Source organism: Nelusetta ayraudi, unplaced genomic scaffold, assembly GCF_046127955.1.
Source record: "Nelusetta ayraudi isolate G7.1 ecotype Tasmania unplaced genomic scaffold, CSIRO-AGI_Nayr_v1 ptg000063l, whole genome shotgun sequence".
Classification (NCBI taxonomy): Eukaryota; Metazoa; Chordata; class Actinopteri; order Tetraodontiformes; family Monacanthidae; genus Nelusetta; species Nelusetta ayraudi.
In genome coordinates this window covers 5,103,791-5,122,313 of record NW_027466113.1, presented here as the reverse complement: position 1 = coordinate 5,122,313, position 18,523 = coordinate 5,103,791, and the positions used below count along the sequence as shown (strand labels likewise).

At 40.7% G+C, this 18,523-nt stretch overlaps 4 protein-coding genes across 6 annotated transcripts; 1 reads left to right on the top strand and 3 right to left on the bottom strand.

Moving 5' to 3' along the window:
* Positions 1–528: 528 nt before the first annotated feature.
* On the bottom strand, positions 529–4,560 carry ing4 (inhibitor of growth family, member 4). 2 transcript variants are annotated; one of them, XM_076041198.1, is made up of 8 exons: positions 4,434–4,560; positions 3,874–3,945; positions 3,206–3,372; positions 3,007–3,121; positions 2,796–2,904; positions 2,370–2,514; positions 1,405–1,466; positions 529–1,253 (listed from the first exon to the last, which is right to left on the bottom strand). In XM_076041198.1, the coding sequence occupies exons 1-8, from the start codon at positions 4,468–4,470 to the stop codon at positions 1,214–1,216; spliced, it is 747 nt and encodes a 248-aa protein (XP_075897313.1). In that variant the 5' UTR covers positions 4,471–4,560; the 3' UTR covers positions 529–1,213. The 2 variants fall into 2 exon arrangements, with proteins under 2 accessions (XP_075897313.1, XP_075897312.1); XM_076041197.1 differs by having other exon boundaries at positions 2,796–2,907; positions 4,434–4,559.
* A 393-nt stretch (positions 4,561–4,953) lies between these two features.
* nop2 (NOP2 nucleolar protein homolog (yeast)) lies at positions 4,954–9,862 on the bottom strand. The gene is made up of 16 exons (XM_076041195.1): positions 9,706–9,862; positions 9,132–9,246; positions 8,989–9,031; positions 8,849–8,913; positions 8,435–8,745; positions 8,056–8,266; positions 7,768–7,967; positions 7,562–7,651; positions 7,117–7,204; positions 6,865–7,005; positions 6,579–6,718; positions 6,387–6,476; positions 6,170–6,292; positions 5,986–6,083; positions 5,740–5,876; positions 4,954–5,649 (listed from the first exon to the last, which is right to left on the bottom strand). The coding sequence occupies exons 2-16, from the start codon at positions 9,235–9,237 to the stop codon at positions 5,225–5,227; spliced, it is 2,268 nt and encodes a 755-aa protein (XP_075897310.1). The 5' UTR covers positions 9,238–9,246; positions 9,706–9,862; the 3' UTR covers positions 4,954–5,224.
* Positions 9,863–10,001: 139 nt separating this feature from the next.
* Positions 10,002–11,959, top strand: emg1 (EMG1 N1-specific pseudouridine methyltransferase). Its single transcript, XM_076041199.1, has 5 exons — positions 10,002–10,174; positions 10,321–10,422; positions 10,660–10,801; positions 10,914–11,119; positions 11,199–11,959. The coding sequence occupies exons 1-5, from the start codon at positions 10,025–10,027 to the stop codon at positions 11,310–11,312; spliced, it is 714 nt and encodes a 237-aa protein (XP_075897314.1). The 5' UTR covers positions 10,002–10,024; the 3' UTR covers positions 11,313–11,959.
* Positions 11,643–18,360, bottom strand: kel (Kell metallo-endopeptidase (Kell blood group)). 2 transcript variants are annotated; one of them, XM_076041193.1, is made up of 18 exons: positions 17,937–18,359; positions 17,057–17,330; positions 16,677–16,958; positions 16,477–16,598; positions 15,369–15,524; positions 15,190–15,261; positions 14,914–15,102; positions 14,272–14,432; positions 14,076–14,193; positions 13,856–13,951; positions 13,674–13,769; positions 13,481–13,558; positions 13,266–13,366; positions 13,078–13,167; positions 12,891–12,958; positions 12,637–12,788; positions 12,436–12,525; positions 11,643–11,956 (listed from the first exon to the last, which is right to left on the bottom strand). In XM_076041193.1, exons 1-18 carry the CDS (start codon positions 17,961–17,963, stop codon positions 11,810–11,812), a joined length of 2,319 nt encoding a protein of 772 aa, XP_075897308.1. In that variant the 5' UTR covers positions 17,964–18,359; the 3' UTR covers positions 11,643–11,809. The 2 variants fall into 2 exon arrangements, with proteins under 2 accessions (XP_075897308.1, XP_075897309.1); XM_076041194.1 differs by lacking the exon at positions 13,078–13,167 and having other exon boundaries at positions 17,937–18,360.
* Between the last annotated feature and the right edge of the window lie 163 nt (positions 18,361–18,523).

The window sequence follows — 18,523 nt, the reverse complement described above, 5'->3', positions numbered from 1 at the left end:
GCTCCTACCATACAATTTGTATAATATTATATTTAAAGTAGGCCTGCATTAAAAAAAAATTATAGTTAAAAGATTTAAAGTAAAAATTACTTAATTATTTGACAGTCGAACTTAACCATGTTGATGCCGATACGTCACGTTAACGTTTCACAGGAAAATACAGCATAAATAAAAAGAAATGAAAGCACATTGTATGCTGTTATGAAATCAACCTGTTTTCCAATCATTGACTTCCATAAATGTATTATTTGGAGCAATGAATGTATCACTAAAAGGCACGAATATTCATAAGATTGGGATTGATAAAGACCGAAATCACTTGACTCATTTAACCCTAAATGACAATTATATTTTTAGTGTATTATTTAGCATGGTTTATATGATTATTTTTTTGATCATTATAACTGTTGTTGTTAAAACACCACCATCTGGTGGACGAATATGTAAATTACAGCAAGAACGAGGATTCTATTGAAACAGAAAGTTATATTTATATTTTCTGGACAATAAACACAGGAACAGGACGGGTTTGAGGTAGTAGCTGTATTCAAATGATTGACAACACAAGCACCAATCTCCACTGTACCAATGTTTCAGCTACAGAAATGACAATACTTTTCACAAAAATCTTACCTTCAGTATAGCACTCAATGAATTAAGATAAAAATGTTAAACTGACTACCACAGATGACCAATTTTGCCAGGATGCAGCACCTGTCTTTGTCTCTTTTAGCATTCTTGTTATACTTCAACATAAAATTAGTGTTCCCAGGCAAAGCACAACTTTACAACAGAGTAAATCTTTTTTTTTTTAATAGCCGAATTGTTTTCAAAGAAAATACTTTTTAGTTGTTCAAGTGATTGCAGTATACTGCAGTATAGAGGATTGTGACAGTATGGAACTAGTAAACTATTCTGGGCAGTTGTAGTGTTTCTCATTTACTTGTTAAACAAAAAGAGCACCAAAATGAACTAATAAGAAAAATTGTTGTTAACCATTAAAAAAAAAATTAAATATTCTTGTAACCTCATCTCCTTCACACACACACGCGTGCTGTATCGCACCAAGGCAAATAAAAAAAAATGAAAATAAAAAGCACCAAATGTAAATGATGAGAGAAGAAAAAAAATTCTATTCACTAATGAAGAAATTACTTTCTTATTTTTCCATCTGACCAGCATCCAACTCTTGTTCCAGGGCAACCAGGCAGTTCTATTTCCTCTTTCTGTCTTGAGAGCACCTTGGACAATACCTAGATAGCACAAACACGAATCAATTATAATAGAACAATCATAAAAAATGTACAGATTTGAATTGGAACCGAGTTTAATCATTATCATCATAATCCTTTAAACAAGCAATCAATTGCAAACAAAAAAACGGTTTGGGTCCTGATGTCTTACCATTTGCCTCTTGGCTTGGTTGTCAGACCCACGCACGCAAAATGGAACCATTCAATGGAGCACTGAAAAATGAAAGACGAATACAGAATGATATACTGCTAAATCGTCAACCAAATACAACAGTTTATCTGGATTAGGCTATAATACAAAATAAGTCATTTCAGACAAAAGCATCCCATAAAATATGATGAGTATTTCATTCATTATCTATCAATCATTTGAGCTGTCAGCGGTGACCTTATCCACAGACAAATAGCCTCAGGACTCATGGACCTACTAGGATATTTTATTTGAAGAACAATAAATTGTTTATATTAAACTATCAAAATTTAATCTGACAATAATTACATTTTTCAAATCAAGATATATTTTGTTTGTTTTTTTCAGGCTCATGGCATTAAAGTACCTTCTTTATTGACCTTTGTGATGCTTTAATGATATTTGATGTTGATGTTGTTTTGACAAAAGCACACCATAAAATAAATTCTTAAGGCAGTACAACCATGTTTGTGATCTTTTGAAATACACTTTCCTTTTGTGATCTTAGATTCAGATTTTCTGTTGTGCGTTTCTATTGTTTAAAATGGAATAGAAAGATACAAAATATATTAACAAAAAAAAAGTATTCCATTTAGGTTCACACATTTCCATCCAGTAAAATAAAGCATAAAGGCAATGCCTTTATAAGTACAGACATCACCACTACTTCTGACTCAGATCACAACTCTCTTCTCTCCCACAGGTCCGAAACAAATATTAAAATTTAATTTTTTTCATCCTCTTCCTCTTATATAGACAAAAATCACATTAAGCAACATCTCCAAAGAATAGAGTCAGTCTGCTTTTGGTAGAGATAAAACAACCATTTTTTTTTTTTAAAGCTTTCATTAAGTTCACAGCTTTCTACTGACAGCCCTAAAGTTAATAGCTCTTTAAACGGAGAATGGCCATGAAACAAAACTTACATCAGTGTTGTCACAGCCAATCATCTCGCCATAGGACACCTGATGGCACAGGCAGTAGGTGGGCTCATTGGGATCCACCGGCATGTCGAGCACATCAGATGGGTGCACATTTCCAAAATTGCTTGTGGGACTGTTGAATTCTCCTCTGTTGATAAATAATACACACACACACACACACACACACATATATATATATATATATATATACATATATACATATATATATATATATATATATATATATATATATATATATATATATATATATATATATATGTATATATACATACATACATATATATATATATATATATATATATATATATATATATATATATATATAATTTTTTTATTTTATTATTATTTTTTTTAATAATAAAATAGCAGCTTTGAGTATATATGCTAAGAATAAATCAGTAAACATACGGCTGAAGGAGTTTGACTTTCTTCTGAGCACTCTTGGGACTCCCATCTTCATCTGAACTCTTCACTTTGGACCTTGTTTTCGCCGTCTTCTTTTCTTTCTGTCTGGAGTCTGCTGAATTTACATGCAACTCACATTAGTATTATCTTTAAACATATTTGGGCTGACCACTTCCAAATTACAGAAACATAAATTAAAATGCATCACACCAACCTTTCTTGCCCTTACTGGAAGTGGAATCATAGTCTGTGCTCTCAATCTGCTTTTCCTTCAAATCAGCTTCAAACCGAGCCAAGTCTGTGTCAAGACGCCTGATGTGTTTGTCAACCTGGAAAAGAGGCGATGGAAAGTAGCCATTATTTAAGGTATTTAATATGGAGAATGGTGGAAAAAAAACATGCCAGGTACTAACCATTTCATAGGTTTGCATGGCCAGTTGCACCTTGTCATCTCCAAACTCCTTGCATTTACTGTAGGATTGCTGAATCTGCCTCAGTATGGAAAGCTTTTGCTCAGAGGAAAGTGTTCTAGCGTTCGCCGTATACTCTTTAGCCAGAGAGTCTATCTGTCCTTTAAGATCTAAAAGAAAGTCAAGATGATTTTTTTTTTTTTTTTTTTACACCAAATGCCAAAAATACCTGGATTACAGTTCCAAACTAGTTTATTCTTGTTTAACAGTGAAAAATTGTGGAAAAAAATGTTTGACTATATTGTAAATGATATTAATTGTAAATGATATTATTGTTTTGTAAATGTACGCTTCGTACATGTGTTTGGCCTACAGACGGAGCAAGTCCTTAATTTTTTGGGGGTGAATTCAAACATTACGTATAGTTCACTACACAAAAATTCTAATTAACTACAGGGTTAACAGCATTAACAGTGGAACTGTGGTCTCACATTATCTAATGCATGACAGTTAAATAAAAATAAAAAACAACACACATTTTAATTATTCATTATTTCATTAATTAGCCATGCCAAAGCAGATCAACGGAATGTTGCACAGCTTTCGCTGACAAAACTTTGTGCGCTTCCGCAGACACCAGCCACAAGAGCTACACGGCTCATTGTTCTCACCCTCTGTACGTTGATCAAGATCCCTCATCAAATTGAAGTTCCTTTGCAGCTCGAATGGGAGGTTTTCTATGCCTGGGGTGGTTAGGGGGGAAACAAGAAGCAGTGCGATTTCACTTTCGGGAAAACAATCATGAAATCGTAACGTAAATCATCAACAACGGCAACGGCAACTAGCTAGATTTCTGACGCTGGGTGACGCAACGTCTGTCAGCGTGCGAGCTAGCATGCGCAACAATATCCCAGATATGCAAGAGAAAAATCGACGAATAAACGAGGTTGTTAAATTATTATCTTTGATTTGAGAAGTCCCTAATGTGTATCTTAGCAGCGTGTGTGCAACACATCCTCCAGAGCATCCTTCCATTCCAGCTATGGGATGCGACATCCCAGCAAATAGCCGGCGCCCAAACCCGCTGACTACTGGGAAACGGTCAGGGCAGAGTGCTCAGCGTGCACCCATCCAGCAGAATAAATTACTTAATAGGCGAAAGGAGCTCGATCGAGGCGGGGGAAAAAATAAAATCCCCTCACATTTCCCCCCACAAAAATATCCATCTTACTGTCCAAATAATGCTCCAAATACATCCCCGCCGCCATCTTAGAAAATGTAAACAACTCAGCTTCCGGTCCAATCCCATTGGTTGTTTCCAGTCTTTTGGCAACAATCACGACTTTCCCGCACGGAAGATAATTAAACCCTCAACCGTCATCGATTTATGAACATTTCATTTAATAATGTAAGTCAAGTATAAATCTCCCGGTTGTCGTGTGCTAAACTACAAAAGTTACTTTTTATCTTATAGGATGCACCAATAGACCACAAATCTGAAGATGTTAAAAGATACAATTTGACAACATTGAGTCCAAATGAATTTACCAGCATTTCAAAATATAATAAAAACCAAAGATTAAGATAATGAAACTAAATACAAATACATCAAGATTAAGCGTAAAGCCTCGCATCAAAAATTGTGATCGAAATTATCTACATGCTGGTTACTACTACAGTCATGGTTTCCTTTGAAAAATAAGATAAATCATAAAATGTATCAGCAACAAATCAACAAGACATTTTGAGAATATTATCTTAAAACATTTATTTTGTCAACATAGATTTATGGGTGTTGTCGCACACTGCAATTGAATCAACAAAGATACTGAAAAATAAAAAAGAGGACTTTTGGGAAAGCTATGTTGTCCAGTCCATCTGTACACGTGACAAATATATCTGACTCGGACATAAAGTAACCCTGTCATGACAGTAGGGCACCAAATTTCTGTTGAATGCACATGGCCAGTCCACAAAGACAGCTCTACAAGGCTCTTCGTCTATCTGCTACATTCACAGTCACTATTTGTCTAGTTTTCCCAACATCTTACTTAACTTCTTGAATTTATTCTTCCCCATTCTTTTGTTTGCTTTCATGGGGCTTTTCTTTGTCTTGCCCTGTTTGTTTTTCAATGTGCTCCCGTCCTTTTTCTTGGCCTCGGGCGACTTAGTTTCAGCAGCAGTCTTGACTGCAGGCTTCTTTGCCTTTTCTCCTTTGGCAGCCTCTCCATCCATCTTGGCCATCTTTGCCTTTTTTGGTCCAGCGGTAGAGTCTTTTTTTCCTTTTGACTTCATGTTTGTCATGGCTGCGGTTCCGTTGGTTTTACGGTTTGCCTTTAGGTCACCTGGCTTACTGGGGACATTCTTCTTTGTTTTGCCACCTTTGGAAGGTTTCTCTTCAGGAGACTCTGTCACCGCTGAGGCCTCAGCAGCGTCCATACTTTCTTCTTCTACAGAAGGGGCAGACACAGATGTTTATTTATATTAGTAACTGGAGAAATGGTGTTTTAAAAGCTGATAGACAGAAAGGGTGTTACCTTTTCCTGCTGTTGCTGATGGAATAACATTAGAAAATTTCTTCAGCTTGGCCACAAAGAACCCATCCATATTGTGTGAATGAGGGTAGAAGCGTCTCGTCAGTCGCAGGGAAGGGTGGAACCGACGCTCCCTAAACCTGAAGAAATGAACAAAAATAAATAAATAAAACCCTAATTTTCAAAAACTATTTAAGCTTCCACAAAATTGAACTGTATGGTCAAAACAGACATTAAGTGTATTATTACCTGGTGAAGCCCTCTTTACCAAAGTCAAGACCTGTGGGAACCAGTTTGACGTTCCTTTTCTTCAAAGCGTAGTCCACGACCCATTCATTCTCCTCCACCTGGTAAAATATGTCATTTGTCAACACCTACATTTTTCCACTTTGTACTTAAAATGTTCTCATTGATAAAATGTGAGTGCACATACCATGATTGAACATGTGCAGTAGACCAGGTACCCTCCTGTCGGGGACTCAGCGTTGACAGAGTCTATGGCAGATAGAATCAGTTCTTTTTGCAGGTGTGCAGAACGATTAATGTCTGCATCATCCTTGAAGGGAAGAAGAGATTTTAAGGAATGGTGATTAATCAACAATAAACTTAACATCCAAATGTGTTGACGTAGAAGTTGAATGGTGGTTTACCTTACTGGTCTTTACAGCTGGGTCTTTGGCAATGACTCCTGTTCCTGAGCACGGCGCATCGAGCAGCACTCTGTCAAAGCCGCCCATCACCTACAGGCAAGATTACCAAGTTAGTGTCTCAAATCAAACTGTGGCAAAACTGTAAGTTGTATAAAGGGCTGATGTTTTTTTCTTAATATGCACATCTGTTACCTTTGGAAACTGTCTCCCGTCATAGTTGGAGACAACAGTGTTGGTGACGCCCAGGCGGTGGATGTTGCCCACCACACTCTTCAGTCTGTCAGCATTGGCATCATTCGCCACAATCACTCCTGTGTTCCTCATAAGCTGGGCTGCAGGTCAAACAGAAACACATTGCATCACATGCCTTCCAGTCACTGGACATTTACGAATATATAAACATGGAATTTGGGCTCCATAATGTGATATGAAGCAGGGAGAATACCGCAAAAAAAAAAAATGTACTGGCACAACTTACCAATATAGGTGGTCTTTCCTCCTGGAGCAGAGCTCATGTCCAACACGAGCTCTCCCTCCTGTGGAGAAAGAGCCATGACGGGCAGAAAACTGGAGGCTCCCTGCAGCATGTACTGGCCGGACAGGTACTCTGGAGTCGCACCTGTTTTAAAGCAGAAGGAAAGTTACATGTAACATGGGTGACTCAGATGTTCCCCGACACAAATATCAAAACAAGGGTCAGACTGCTGAATGGAAAAAGAAATGTAATGACCTATTGGGACTGAGGAGTCATAGATGACCAGACCCACTTTCGACCATTTGCCCAGGGGATCGAGGTTCACTCCTCTGTTGATCAAGGCCTGGTAAAGACAGAAACATAGACCAGTGAGTTAAATTTATGGTGGTAGCTCCTTATTATAAGCAATACATTTTAATCAATTTAATGTTTAAAGTTATAAATACTGTTGTTTTATGGCAAAAAGTCTTCCTGTCTAACAGAGAAAGTTCTTTCAGAATACTAGTGGAGTTCTTTTCAGATAACTGAATTTCATGAACCACAGACAGTTATGATAATAATCTATCATAGTCTGAAATAATCCTGTTAAGAAATCAGTGATTTTACCACTTGAGATATTTTTCACAAAGCGACAAAAAGGAAATTCATCCATGAACTTGGCTTCCAGGAAATGCTCAAAACAAACCCTCCCAACAGTCACCTGTGCAAGATCTCGTCTTCGAGTCTTCAGGGTGTTGGTGCGGATGGTGACGGGCCGATGAATTTCGTTGGCCTCAAGGAAATCAACGAGCTGCAAGCAAGCGCAGGGGGAACATTTGATTGAGTTTTTGCAGTTTAGAAAAAAAAAATTCCAGGGTTGTTGTTGATGTCATTTCAGATGTGGAAAAACAAAAAAAGTTCACCCACCTCTGAAAGAGGGAAGAGGTCTAACAATTTCTCAATAAGGAAGTAGTTGTAGCTGTAATAAGTGCACAGATCCTTCTTCAGAAGCGAGATATACTCTGCTCTCTCCTTCCCCTCCTCTCTTTTTGCAGAGAAATTACACAGGACATCGACGTTGTCTTTAATTCTCTGATGGATTGTCTTCAGGTCTACAGCCAGCATACCTAGATGGCAGATTAGGAGAGGAATAAAAGGCTCAAAATGTTTTTATTTACTGAAAAAAATAGTGTAAAAGGCCTCAAAGTCACCCACCTTCATGTTCATCTGCTCCTGGTAGCTTGAATTTATCCATGTCATCTATGTTTGCTTGTACCGTGTCATCTTCCTCATCCATGTCAGCATCCGATTTGTCGTCTTTTTCATCGTCTTCTTCTTCATCATCGTCGTCCTCATCATCACTGTCTAAAGCCAGAGTTTCCTTCTGCTTTTTTGCTTTTTTAGCTGCACGCTCAATGGGAAGGAGCTGAAAGTGGAACAAATGTTCAGTCATATATGCTCTAACAAGATCAAATTAAGGATGAATTGCAATCATTCAGAAAAACAAATCCAGTGGGTATGAGATCTCAAATGTTTTGGGGGAACACGTTCCTTCATCTGGATTAAAACAAAATAGCAGAATAAATTTACTCACCTCGTCGCCATCACTATCTTCTTCAGCTGCTTCTTCACTGCTACCTTCTTCCTGCGCACCGTAATCATCAATCATTTCATCGTCGTCGTCATCCTCCCCCTCATCTTCATCTTCTTCCTCCACTTCTTTCAGCTCCTGTTTGGGAACTGCCTTTCCTTTGTCTTTTCCTCCCTTCAACTTCACCTCCTGTACCTCCTCCTCCTCCTCCTCTTCCTCCCAGTGCTCATCACTGTCATCCTCACTTTCAGGTTCATCCATTTTGCGCTTTCTCTTTGCTGGTTTGAGCCATTTACTGTTTTCGTCAGTAAATCCTAAAAGAAATATTAAAGATTTAAAAAAAAAAAAAAAAAAAAAAAAATCTATTTTCAGGTTGAGTAAAAACACACAATCCCAAATACTGAACAAAGTTCTAACCTTTCTTGGTCTTTTCTTTATTTTGTTCTTGAGGCTTCTTCACATTCTGCACTCTTTTTGCAGCTCTGTGAAAAGGAGATAAATATTACCAACTTACATTACTTGGTAGTATTGTACTATATTATCGGTTGACCTCTCACCTCTGCCTGCCTCTCCTTGAGAGACGTTTTGGTTCAGAATCTTCTGCAAGGAGAAAGAGGATGTTAACAAAAAGCTGTGCTGTTATTACCAGTAATTCTGATTGGTCCAATTAAATAGTTGCTACAGAGTGTGCAGTAATTACCATCTGTTATAAACTTGACCAACTCCGTCTCTGCTCCCTGCTGTTTCTTCGCCTTCTTTCCAGGGCCTCTCTTTACCTTATTGGTGGGATCCAACTTGCGACCCATGATTTGAGGCTATGCAAGGACACGAAAAGCAAAGCGGAAAGGCATTAATAGTAAACAGCCGTCAAACGACATTTGCAAACTAACATGAAAGGTGTGTATGGATGGATCAACTAATAGTGGCATCTGGCAACTTGATGGGTGAAACCTGAAGATAATGATTATTTAAGAGCTTTACTTAAACTACAACCATAAAGCCCCGGAAATAACTACACGTCACCTGAGAATATTTAACATAAAGCACATGAAAATACATGTAACGTAATTGTGTAACATTAATAACATCGATTTAAATCGGTTAACCAAACACTTTTACGGTGAGAAATTCGTGACAGAGCGAGCAGATATGCCTAAGTCTGTCTACAACATTAGTTTCTATGAATCCCCGGGTTCTGTTTTGGTCCATCTAAGGACTTAGTCCTCCACGGGGTCTGAATGTTTGCAGCTTAGCAATCTACCACAGCAACTCACCTGTTTAACAAAGCCTTCGGATCAAAATTCAGGATGTTCTAGAGATAAAATTCCCACACGTGAAAATTTCTCCAACACGTTGTGAGAGCAGATCCGGCGCACATTGGTGACGCAAGAACGGCGACGATGGCAACCAAAAGTTTGCTATTGACTACATACAGCTTTAAATTTGACATAGAACCTACTAAAATATATTTTAGTTTTTTTTCAATTAAAAACTTATAAGACAAAAATACAAAACACAAATTAATGTTACGCCTCAACATTTGTAAATACCAATAGCTATGACGCAAACAGCGTGCGACAGGCAGACAACATCATGGCGGCCCCTGAGGAGAAGAAGCGTGGCTTCGAACATTTAGACGAATATGAACCCAAACCAGCCAAACACCTTCGTAGCCTTCACAACCGCATGTCCGAGAGGAGACTGGTGGTCATTCTGGAGAGGGCTTCGTTAGAAACTGTAAAGGTAAAGGTTCAGGCTTGTGTCCGTGTGATGTTGTTAGTGCAACCCCTACCTTCGTATGTGAACGAGATGTGTGACCATAACATCTTAAGTAGTAGCAACTGGCTGAATTGATAAATTCACAATTCTGTTTGTATGTTGTCTGCCAGGTTGGGAAAACATTTGAATTGTTGAACTGTGACCAGCACAAAAACATTATCGTCAAAAGTGGAAAAAATCCGGGCGATATAAGACCAGACATCACGCACCAGGTAAACATTTCGTGTGTACTTCACGGTTACTGCTTTTGTTTTTTTTATTTGAATATTTCAAATCGACACCATTTCAAGTGACCTAATGACTTTTAATCAAAACCGAATGCTTCTATGTTTATGTTTTATAAACGAGATTATGTTTGTAACATTAAACTTAGAAAACGCTTTCCAATGTTCAGAAGCTGCAAATGTTTATCTGCAATTCACCTTTGACAAATGTTTTCATTTTCTCAGTGTCTGCTCATGTTGATGGACAGCCCGCTGAACAGAGCAGGCCTGTTGCAGGTTTACATTCACACAGAGAAAAATGCCTTGATAGAAATCAATCCACAAACCCGCATCCCAAGAACCTTCCCTCGCTTCTGTGGCCTCATGGGTAAACTGCCAATGTTTTGCTTCTTTCTGTGTTTAGACTACACCATGTTGCTGTGGTTGCAGTCGTCATTATTTGCGCTACTCTTACCCTGTCCTTACTCTTTGTGCTTCAGTTCAGCTGTTGCACAAGCTGAGCGTCAGGGCTGCCGACGGTTCTCAGAAGCTTCTAAGGATGATCAAGAACCCAGTGTCTGACCACCTGCCACCCGGCTGCCCCCGCATATGTACCTCCTTTTCTGCTGGGGAGGCAGTCTGTCCTCGTACTGTGGTTCCAGAAGGACCAGCTGCAGTGGTGATCGGAGCATTTGCACACGGAGCGGTAAGAAGTGATAACAGTTGGTCACCGGTGCACTTTTTTCACGACATGCTGTGTGTTCACTAATTTCTGCCTTCAACAGGTGAATGTGGACTACACAGAGAAGACCGTCTCCATCAGTAACTACCCCCTTTCTGCAGCACTGACCTGTGCTAAAATGTGTTCTGCCTTTGAGGAGGTCTGGGGTGTCCTGTAAAGGCAGTGAACCTTTCATCAGGTCTTCACTGGACTCTTCCAGATTAATGGACTTTGTTATGGACTGCAGGTGGATAAAGTGGAAATATTGGACCAATCGTCCTTTTCACTGATAGAAAATATGTGGACAACATGTATCCTGTTACATGTTTATGTGTATCCCAATACTTGCAGACAGTGGTGTTTGGCTAACATGCCATGCAAAGAGGTTTCTGCTTCCAGCGTTCCCATTCATGTATAAACGGCTTGTGTTTTGTAGTTTTTTATAATCAATCATTGCGATTAACATACATTGAGCATTGCCATAGTAAAAAATGAAAAAAATGAGCGCCAGAAGTGTCTTTTATTTAACAAAATACTTATCAGCTAGTGTTATCTATGGACATACAAATATGTGGACAATAACTGGAAATACATTTTTAAAAAAGTCTGTCCTCTAAACATTGGACATGTACAAGTATTCTCACCATCAACATTTTCAACAACATGTTTTGGTATTTAGCATGTTGTTACAGAATATTGCTGTGTGTTTTTGAGGCACTGCAGGCTTGCTGGACACAAGTCAGATTTGGCGCAAAGGACCGTAATAAGAAACGAAGGCTCCAGCGGCATGAATTCACTGTATTTATCGGAGTCACAGTTAACCTGGAAAGAATGCAAAAACGCCTTTGATTAGCAATCAAGTACAACTTGCAGGCACATTAAACATGATGATGCATGAATAAATATAATCAAGACAATTATTTTTTTAAACAAACATGACATTCAACGTGTAAGCAGAAATGTAGGGATGTTTGTTTTGTCAACTAATACTTTTTTTTCAAGCATTTTGCCCCTGTAGCCCTTGACATTTAAAAAAAATCAATGCAGTGCAAATTTCATGAATATTAGTTTAAAGCATTTCACGGATTATCTCGATTTATTATATACTAAGTTTTATAAATGCTAGAGGAAATATTTGCACAGCTTTTCAAGTGATTCCTTGTTTATCCAGCTAACATTTGCAGTGTAATAAGCAGAAGCACAACCAAGAACCAAGTCCCCTTATCTACAACTCAACTCTGTGAGACTATGACAACAAACTGGACGACTGAGAACCTTCACCGACAACAGAATCACAATACCTGAGAAAAGGATGTGAGAAAGAGTCGAGTGTGCGACAGGCCCAGGATGGATGCGTCACTTGGGTATTTTTTCAGGCTTTGCTGATAAGCCTGAGGAAGGATTTTGACAAAAAAAAAAAAAAATGAAAGTGTGAGCTCAACCTAAAAAAAAACCAAATAAGCAACACTAACTTGCAGTAGAAAATAGAGTGGCGCCCTCACCCGCAGAGCTATCTGCAGTGCAGAGTACTGCACCCACACCTCCTGCTGCTGCGTTGCCGAGAGAGAGAGCTCTCCTTTTTTTCCGGTCACAGTGAGGTAGTGAGCCCAAATGCATTCAGCCACAGCACGCACCGCCTCACTCTGGGAGTGAACTGCAGCACAACCAAAGGGGTCTATGAGCCATAAATGTGGCGAGGATGGCAAATTGTATTGCGTGCAAATGTAGCATTTAAAACACATGTAGAGGGCCTTACTGTCAGGCAGGATCATGTGGAGGATATCTTTGGCCATGAGGAAACCTATCACACCATAATTGAAAGCCCTGTTCAAAAGAAAAGAGAAAACACTGGTGATTCATTTGTGTTCGCACATGCCGTCAGGTAGATGAGGAGGAACAATTTAAAAGAAACCATATCAAGTGGTTTCTAAAAGAGACTTTACCTCGGGTAGGTGGGATGAAAGAGAGGAGGGGCGAACATCCCCATGGGAAAGAGAAGCTCATTACCAAGGAGACGAGGTGCGACCGACAGACTGAAGCGAAGACGGAAATATGACATAAATGTGAAATCGTTTTCACTTATTTTTTAACATTGTTCAACTTAATGACTGGAGGCAGCGGAGACACATACACATCGGCAGCCTCCGTTCGCTCGCTCAACAGCTTGACACGCCTCTTTTGCCGGGAAGACAGTAGCTGGATGTAGTTGGAGAAAAAGCTCTGCGTGCCGACCTGAAGGTACGAGAGTTGTACAGTCGTGTGTGTCCTTTACGTTGTGAATTTAGATAATTTACCAGAAGGTTCCAGTCTTTCTGCAACCTGAGACAGTGGAGGTTAGGCACGTACCTTAGAGAAAATAAGGTCAAGCTCAGCCTCACCAGATGTGTCTTTTGCTGTCCAAAGTCTGGGACTTAAAGACTCCACCTGCAGGCACAAAGGTTTTTTTTTTTTTGTTTGTTTTTTTTAACATCAACACAGTAAAAAAATAAAATTAACATGGAAAAAAAGTTACACAACCAGTATTTGCTCTGCACACTACCCTTTCTATGACCATCTGGACTGACTTATTTGTCCACCTCTGCTCTTGCAATTTTGCCTTGAAGGATGAAAAGACATTTCTCATCATCTCTGTTGCCTGTTGAGTCGTGAAAACAAAAATATGATTGCATGTTTTGTTATCTCTCAAATGAAACAACAACAGCAGCAGCAGAGGCTCCTGACCTCTCTGTGGGCCATCTTTTCACTGAGAAGGTTTTTCAGCACCTGCTCAAATCCGCTTTCAGTGTCCAACACACAACGTTTCCAGCGGGGCGAGACCTGTGCAGCGGAGAAAGCGTAAAAAGCCCTCATTTTGTTCTGCCTGAGGGCTGTGTGTGTATGTGTAAGTGTGTGTAAAAGTGTGTGTGTGTGTGTGTGTGTGTGTGTGTGTGTGTGAACTCACCCCCTCAGTACTGCCCAAGGCCACGGACAAATTCTTTGCTGTCTCAGAGAACCTGGAGTCCAGAGCAGGCACCAGCGTGTGCAGCAGATGCAGGACCATGTACCAGTGAAGCGGGTTGCTGAGTGGAATCAGAGAGATGTCAAAGGTCAAAACAGCTGACTCGCGGGGTCACGGCTGTGCGTCGCGCGCACAATACCTTGAGCTCATCTCGTGCGTCGTGGCCCACTTGCTGATGATGCCGGACATTTGCAAGATGTAGGGGAGGTTGTGCAGCAGGACGAGGTCGTCCTGGGTGACGGGATGTGGATGAAAGGTCGCCTGCAGACAGCCGAGCCAGTCGATGGCGGGCGCCTGGCTCTGTTGCCACGTTGACATGGGTAGAGTCCAGAGGTGGGAAGTGACAAAGTAAAAATGCTTTGCTTTAAAGAGATTCAAGAACTTTAATTGTGAAAAAGTAAACATGTAGAAAATAACATTGGTTCATGTTAATCTAGATGCTCATGCAAGATCCTTGACCTCTGACCTCTAGTCACTTCAGTCCAGATTATTCTGTCACAACTTTTTTACTTTTGCAACATTATCAACAAATGTTTTGTTTCATTAATGGCAAATAAAAATTATTTTTACATTTTACTTTAGTACATTCCAGAACCTGTACTTTCTGACTTTTACTCTTACTTGAGTAAAGGAGTTGGATCAATGCTTTTAATTTGAGTATTTTTTGTACAAGTATCTGTACTTTTACCTAAATACAGAATGTGAATACTTTTGACACCTGTGGGAGAGTCAGCGGGGACAGTACAGGACAGGACAGTGCGCCCTGCTTCACCTCTCTCACCTGCAGCTCTCTGATGGTCATGTTCTGATACAGCAGCCCTTTGGACAGCCGATAGGGCAGCGGCGCTGTGGCCACGGCGAGCTCCGACGACAGGGAGGTAAACATTCCCACGGGGACTATCCAAGTCATGGGCTGGAAGCCCAACAGTGTCAGGTAGCGCTCCCATGTTGCCAAGAAAGGACGTATTGCCTTGAAAGAAGGACGTCAGAGAAAAGATACTGTCAGTCCAACTGGATGGTGAGCCATCTCAGCAGAGGCCTGGACTGATCAATGGACCTGATTATTGGATTGAGACTTCTCTGCATGGCTGTTCCATTGGACAGGGATCAACAAGTCAGGCTGATCAATCTGTTAGCAAAGAGGAGAAGTAGAGAAGTGCTTCAAGGCGGTGACAACTTTCTTCAGTCGTTTAGCCCCGACACCAGGACGGGACATGGATGCCGAATGCAACTGGCCTGTATGTATATTTTATTTTCCCCATTGGCAGTTTCCCCTGGCTCCTTGGGTCCCACACGCAGGCTGAAGAATGGAAAAGTGGCATATTCCCTCATCAGCAGGCCAAGGGTGGAGTTGAAATCGGTCCGATTCTGTGTGACTGGCCAGCCTCCCAGCTTAGGTGGTGAACAAGAAAAGGATAGTTGGTGGTTAAATGGACACAAGAGAGAAAACGACGATTTGCACAGCAGAAAAGTGACAGTATTCTTGTTTAAAAAGTAATGTTCAGGATTTGATGTCACAAAGAGTAATTTGCTAAAGAATAAATGAAGAGAAAAGTGGGGCGACAAGTGGCGCAGTGGTTAGCGCTGCCGCCTCACAGCAAGAAGGTTGTGGGTTCAATTCCGGGCCTGGGACCTTTCTGTGTGGAGTTTGCATGTTCTCCCCGTGTCTGCGTGGGTTCTCTCCGGGTTCTCCGGCTTCCTCCCACACTCCAAAAACATGCATGTGAGGTCAATTGAACACTCTAAATTGTCCGTAGGTGTGCATGTGACTGTGAATGGTTGTTTGTCTCGATGTGGCCCTGCGATGAACTGGTGACTTGTCCAGGGTGTCACCCTGCCTTCGCCCTAAGACAGCTGGGATAGGCTCCAGCAGACCCCCGTGACCCTGAGCTCGGGACTAAGCGGGTATGGAAAATGAATGAATGAAAGAGAAAAGTGAAAAGAATGTGAAATGAATGGGTTAGTAACCCTAATTCCCTAACCCTAATTCCAGCCTTATCGCTAACCCTAATGCCATGCAAGTCTATGGGGTCAAAAGAGACATTGGGCCACTTGCAGGTTCATCCCTCAAGACACAGCCACGTCAAATTTGGGGAAAGAAAAATTTTCTTCCTCCAAGGTGGGGCGTGACAGAGAAAGTTTGAGAACCACTGCTTTAAAGTCATTTGAAAATGAACCAAAATAAAGTTAAAACAAAATATGTGTCGTTGAAGCCCCACTGCATTACTATTAATATAATTTCTTCAAGTTTGGCGGGCCGGATTAAAAAGCTTAACGGGCCGCAGTTTGCCCATCCCTGATCTGGATGAACTATCCATCTATCCATCCATGAGATCCAGCTTACCGTCTGTACGAGTTGTAAGAAGGGCTCTTCCCTGGCTTTCTCTATGGCCTCTGTGTCCAAACAGGATTGATAGAACCTTCTGGCCTTCTGAAGTGACGTTCTCCCCGGACTGTCGTTAGATTCTAACAAACAATTGAAACAAGCACAGCTCAGGTCTGCCGAAGTTTGATGGAAATTCAAAAGAGGTCCAGTGTCATTACCCAAAATATCTCGGAGATGCAGCAGCAGCAGAGATTTCCTGTCTGGTATCATCTCCTCTCCGAGGCCTTTGTGTGTCTGTCGACTCTGTGCTCTCTCCTGTGGCGTCGTGACTTCTTCCCTCTGGTTCCCTGAATGTGCGGCGGCGTCCTGACCGCTTTGTCTCCCCACTTTGTTTAATGTACACGTGGACAAAAAGTAATCACAAGGGTGCTGGAAGGGATCTGCTGACCTGGACAGATGGGTTGAGGCCCATTGACAAGCCGGGGAGAGACATGGAGCCCCTGCATGGGAAGAAATGACAAAAGAGTTAAACTAAATGAAATTTTCTTCATTATTATATAATTGTTATTTTCAATCTTATATTCCTCCGGGCACCCACCGCCGTCTGCATGATGACTTCTTCCTTGAAAATGCACAAAGTAAATTAGTGCAACAATGGCGGCACATACAGAAAATCCTAAAAGCACCCCAAGCAACAGTCGATATTTGATGGAGAGCGGCTTCGCTCGCTGCTGGAGCTCTAGCGGCAGCAGGTCGGTCTGGAGCTGTTGATCAGCCACAGGGGGGTCTTGGGTGGAGACTGCCAGCTGTAACAGAGGTGGAGGCCGAAGCCTCCCTTCAGGTTCAGGCTGCGGTGATGGTTGGACTGATAACTGAGGCCACACAACAAGAAACAAGAGCAAACAATAAAACAACTAATTGGGTCAAAGGCAAACACATAACATATTTTTGAACAACATTTAATGAAGTTTCTCTTATATTGCTATGTAAAAGTGGATATCTAGACACAGAAATGCTGTAAATAAACAAAAAAATATTGATCTTAGACCTTGGTTATAGTGTCATCAGTGGAAGAGCAACCACTGTCCATTGATTTTCTTTTTACAATTATATCAGAATATTTGGTAAAAATGCTTAAATTAAAAAGAGCAACAATCTCAAGAATTTGAATGCCATCAAATCAACAGTGATTTCTAGAAATCCAGAATCACCGGAGGATTATCCCCTGACCAAAACATAAATAAAACTTTTCACCATGTGATCACAGTCTTAGGAATTTAAAGTAACATTGCACTGTAGTTTTTCTGTTTTCATGATCAAGTTGTTCTATATGTTACTATCAGGTATACCATTAATTAACCAGTTACATAGTTACACAACGTTGCAGGGACTTACAGTAACATACTTTGTTCCAATGCAGCCCAATATATGATCCATGTGTTTATGTCAAAGCTAGGGCAACAAAATCAGTGTCCTACCTCAAGCTCCCTGACGGTTTCCCTCATTCTCAGAAGATGGACGTGTTGCTCTTTGTTTGTTTTGTCCAGCGACTTGCATCTGTTTGTACCTCACGTGTGATCTTCAGCCGACGTCAAACGGCTGTCAGTCTCCCCGGCTCTCTATCTCTTCCCATCACTCACTCCTCGCTTCCTCCGACACAGGAGATAATAATAATAATAATGATAATTAAAAAAAAAAAAAAAACAGCTGCTCCTCCTGCCGTACAGCGGGAAAGATGTTGACACACTTGACACAGCACTCTTGTGTGTCTGCATTCACGACGCCTCTTTCGGTAATAATACAAAAAAAAAAAAATAAGAAGCAGAGGGCTAAGCCACTCCAGTGAAAGGCACATGTATGTGCTCTCATGCAGCGCAAAGTTCTTGGCTTGCACACACGCACAAAACACTGCCGTCATTATCAGCGTAACATATGACTGTTGGCCACTGATAGAGCAGTTCTACGTAGTCTGCTGCTGCGTACCGGGAGTGAGATACACGTTTCTCGAGCGTCACATGACAGTTGACTACAGACTGAATGTGGTCACAAAAAACAAAAATAAGAC